This window comes from Palaemon carinicauda, chromosome 18 (assembly GCF_036898095.1).
Source record: "Palaemon carinicauda isolate YSFRI2023 chromosome 18, ASM3689809v2, whole genome shotgun sequence".
NCBI classification, from domain to species: Eukaryota; Metazoa; Arthropoda; class Malacostraca; order Decapoda; family Palaemonidae; genus Palaemon; species Palaemon carinicauda.
This window is the reverse complement of record NC_090742.1, coordinates 131,192,659-131,197,278: the sequence shown is the minus strand read 5'-3', so window position 1 is coordinate 131,197,278 and position 4,620 is coordinate 131,192,659. Positions and strand designations below refer to the sequence as shown.

The 4,620-nt window shown below is 35.8% G+C and overlaps 1 protein-coding gene across 1 annotated transcript; it reads left to right on the top strand.

Moving 5' to 3' along the window:
* Positions 1-210: 210 nt before the first annotated feature.
* LOC137657556 (uncharacterized) lies at positions 211-4,103 on the top strand. Its single transcript, XM_068391888.1, has 4 exons — positions 211-1,273; positions 1,360-1,663; positions 1,991-2,631; positions 2,848-4,103. The coding sequence occupies exons 1-4, from the start codon at positions 211-213 to the stop codon at positions 4,101-4,103; spliced, it is 3,264 nt and encodes a 1,087-aa protein (XP_068247989.1).
* Positions 4,104-4,620: the final 517 nt, after the last annotated feature.

The following is a 4,620-nucleotide window of genomic DNA, read 5'->3' as shown; positions in this document are numbered from 1 at the left end:
GCTTGGTGAATGGTTACTGTTATTTAATGAAAGTGTGTGATTGTCCTTTATTCATAATAATTATTTCTAGTACAATTCAGTTCCCGCTTATTGTCATTGAGTAACAGGTATCTTTAATGTTTCTTAAATTAAGTTGTTTGTAGGCAATGGTTAAAAACTGGATAATTTAAAATGGAGTCTTATAAATTCTGGAAGGATGAAGGTTTGTCCATGGGACTCTCGGATGAAGCTCTTTTGAACTTTATAGAGAAGAAAATCAAATATAGTGATGAGCGTGATAGAAGACATGCTGAAAGAGAAGAAAGGGCTTTGATGATTAAATACGAAGAAAATGAAAAGCAGAGGGAAGAAAATGAAAAGCAGAGGGCACATGAACTTTTATTGCAAAAGATAAGAGGAGCAACATCTAACCCTAGCCATGTAACAGTTGCTGTGGATACTACTAGACCTCTTCCATTTTGTGATACTGATGATATCACCGCATACATAGTAAGGTTTGAAAAGGTAGCAGTTTCTCTCAACTGGGAGCGGAACTCTTGGTCAGTTCAGTTGGCTTCACTTTTACGAGGTAAGGCATTAGATATCTACACGTCGCTCTCAGATGATGTTACAAGTGACTATGCATCATTGAAGGAAGCTCTTTTGAAAGGATTCAAGAAGACTAGTGACTGGTACAGGACAGCATTTAAAACTGCAAAAATGGATTCCAAGAGCACATATGAACAATATTTGAATATATTTCGAAATTTTGACTTGTGGATAAATAGTCTTAGGATAACGAAAGACTACGAAGATTTGAGAAACATAGTCTGTGATCAGTTCATGTCTACTTTACCCAAGGAAATTGGTTTTTTTCTTAAGGAGCGTAAACCTAGAACTCCAGAAGATTATTCATCATTGGCAGACACATATGCTTCAGCACACAAATGTTATCCCAAAGATGAGCAGAAGTACTTTAGGCACAATGCAAATGTATCTAGTTCCAGTGACAAGATCAGTGCGAGTGAGAAACCAGAGAAAACTAATTTGTCACGTCCTGGTAAGATTGCATGTTACGGTTGTGGTCAGAGTGGACATATTTCGAGAAACTGTCCTAACAAGGTACCCAAAAAGAAATCTGAATCTTCTCTTGAGATAGGACAAGTTCTGGATAACACTGGAGTATGTGGACCTATGGTATGTGGAACAGTGAATGGTGTTACAGTATCTACAATACTTAGAGATACAGGAGTAGTGGTATCAGAGGATTTGATTCCTGATCCTGGAACAAATTGTTCTTATTCTACTTTATTGATTATTTGGGCAGGAAGGACAGATTCCCTATTGTCAAGATTTATTTGAAATGTAATCTCTTTACAGGTTGGGTTAATGCTGTTCGGGCTCCAATAAAGTACTGTACTGTCTTATTAGGCAATATTCCAAGTGTTCAGGACCATAATTTGTTCCCAATGAAAAGTACGGATTCTTCTATAGCAGTAAATGCAGTAACAAGAGCACAGGTAAAAAGGAGAAATATTGTACACCCTCTTTCTTTACCAGAACCATTTGATATATCCATTGATCATGAATCTTTTCTTAGAGAACAGCAGAATTGCGAAGCTTTGAAATATGCAAGAGAAATGAGTCGGTCTGGAGATGTCAAATGTTGCAAGAATGGTTTGCAGTAAGAGTTCGTGATGAGAAATGGACTTCTCTACAGGAAAATACAGAAATGTAAAAAGCCTCAGTTACTGGGAAAGGAACAGTTGGTTATACCAGTTAAATGCATAAAATTAGTTTTGCGCCTTGCACATGATATTCCGGTAAGTGGACATTTTTCTCATAGGAAAACCTTTAATAAGATTAATGAAATTTTCTGGTGGCAGGGTATGACGTCTGACATATATAAATATTGCAAATCTTGTTATGTATGCCAAAAATCTTCCTTTGTTGGAAAAGTAAAGAAGGCTCAGATGGTTAAATTACCAGTGATCTCTACGCCATTTTATAGAGTTGCTATTGACTTGGTGGGCCCGATTTCTCCTCCTAGTGAAGCAGGGCATAGATATATTCTGACTAAGGTAGATTATGCTTCAAGCTTCCCGGAAGCAGTCGCTTTGAAGAACATAACATTTGAAGACATTGCAGAAGCCTTAATATCTATTTTTTCCAGAGTGGGAGTGCCGAAAGAAATTCTTTCTGACAGAAGACCACAATTTCGATCAGAACTCATGTTGCAAGTACACAAGTTATTAGGAGTCAAACCTCTTTTCCGTACCCCCTATCATCCTGCTGCCAATGGAAGAATAGAAAGGCAACACCAGATTTTAAAGAGTATATTGAAGAAAATATGTGAGTTAAAACATAATCAATGGCATCGTTTCCTTCCAGCAGCACTGTTCGCCATGAGGGAAATGCCAAGTGATACAACAGGTTTCTCACCATTTGAGATTTTATATGGCCGTCAAGTGAGAGGTCCCTTGACAACATTGAAGGAACTATGGACAAATTCGGATATGTCGGCAGGGGAAACTGATCTTTATTCTTTTGTTTTGGAACTACGTGAAAAGTTGTCTGATGTTTCTGATTTGATTGTTCAAAACATGAATATATCTTCCAATACATATAAGTCTTATTTTGATTTGAAGAGTAGTAAGCGCCGATTTAAAGCTGATGATGAAGTACTTTTGCTTATTCCAGAAAAACAAGGTAAATTGCAGTTCTCATGGAGAGGTCCATACAAGATAATTGATAAGCATGGTCCAGTTGACTACTGGGTAAACGTAGAAGGTAAGAAGAGACTGTATCATATCAATCTTATGAAGAAATATTACCGTAGAGAGAATGTTAATATGTTACATGTAGCAGATGAAGATATGACTGGAATGATAAACACTGTTAATGTTAACAAAGTTGCTGTTATTAATGCTGATGAGGATGATTACCTGAAAATTGAAACTGTGGATACCAATCAGAGTACATGCAACATAAACCCTAATCTTTCAGATGTACAGAAAGATAATCTACGTAACTTATGTCAGAAGTACAAACATGTATTTTCAGATAAACCAGGTAAAACTTCTTTACAAGAGCATAATATTAAGATTAAGACTACTGAACCCTTTGTTCGTAAAAATTATCCAATCCCAGCTCATTTAACTAAGGATTTCGATGACGAAGTACAAAGTTTGCTTGATCTTGGAATAATAGAGCAATCGTCTTCTAATTATTCATCTCCTGCATTGCTCGTCAAAAAGAAAGAAGGTAACTACAGATTGGTTGTTGATTTTAGAACTTTAAATGCAATTACAGATTTTGATTGTGAGCCCATGCCAAGCTTTGAGCAAGATCTTCATAAGTTTGCAGATTTTATGTATATTACAGAACTTGATATCTGCAAGGCATATCATCAGATTCCTCTAACACCAGAAAGTCGCAAGTATACAGCCTTTTCAACTAATCTTGGACTAATGCAATATGTAAGATTACCTTTTGGCCTTAGCACAGCTTGTGCGACGTATATTAGATTAATGAGGCAAGTATTGAAAGGGGTTTCTTTCGTAGTTTGCTATTTTGATATCTTTATTTTATCCAAAGACTGGAAAATTCATATGGCAGATTTGGGAAAAGTCATATTGCGACTGCAAGAAACGGGATTAACTACTAAACCAGGAAAGTGTTTCCTCGGCTATGAAGATATACAATATTTAGGATATGTAATCAACAAAAGGGGTATTTTTCCTCAACAGGATAAAATTAAAGCTATTTTGGATATTCCTGCTCCCACTACCAAGAAACAGTTACGAAGCTTTATTGGATCTGTAAAATTATATGGTAGATTTATTCAAAATTTGTCAGATAAACTAATTCATCTTACGAAGTTTTTGAAGAAGGGTAGTTCAGAAAAATTTAATTTTGATGAAGATGCATTGTACAAATTTAATGAACTGAAATCTTGTTTAACTTCTCCTCCGATTCTTCAGGTGCCTGATCTAAATAACCTTTTCTGTTTAAGAACGGATGTATCGTCTACAGGTCTAGGAGCAGTTTTGCTGCAGTATATAGACGGTGAACCTTATCCAGTAGCATTCGCAAGCAAGAAACTTCTTCCCCCCGAGACTTGATATGCAGCTATCGAGCGAGAATGCTTGGCCATAGTATGGGGAATAAAGAAGTTTGAGTACTACTTAATGGGGAGAAAATTCCTCTTGGAAAGTGATCATAAGCCACTCGTGTATTTAGAGACTTCAAAGTCTAGTAATGATAGACTAATGCGTTGGTCTTTGGCATTACAAGTTTATTCTTTCTCTGTTGTTCATGTAAAGGGTACCAATAATATATTTGCTGATTTGTTGAGTAGAGGTTAAGGTATTTTGTATTTTCTATGAAATTCCATGTTATTTACCTTTTATATATAAAAGGCTTAATGGGGGGTTTTGTAAGGGAATTTCATGTTAGTAACGCCATCTATTGATTGGTTTTGAAGTTACCGTATTTGCGAAGTTTCTGTTAACGATTTTATCCTTGTATTTTCAGTTTCATAATAGACTTTGAAAGATAAATTTTTTATTTTCTTTAGTCACGTTATAATCACCTAGCCGTGATATTTGCTGATTTGTTGAGTAGAGGTTAAGGTATTTT

Coding starts and splice junctions, on each gene's coding strand:
- LOC137657556 (XM_068391888.1), top strand. CDS start 211: ATGGGACTCTCGGATGAAGCTCTTTTGAACTTTATAGAGAAGAAAATC. Junction 1,274..1,359: donor TCCTGATCCTGGAACAAATT/GTTCTTATTCTA, acceptor ATCTCTTTACAG/GTTGGGTTAATGCTGTTCGG. Junction 1,664..1,990: donor TGTTGCAAGAATGGTTTGCA/GTAAGAGTTCGT, acceptor GCCATTTTATAG/AGTTGCTATTGACTTGGTGG.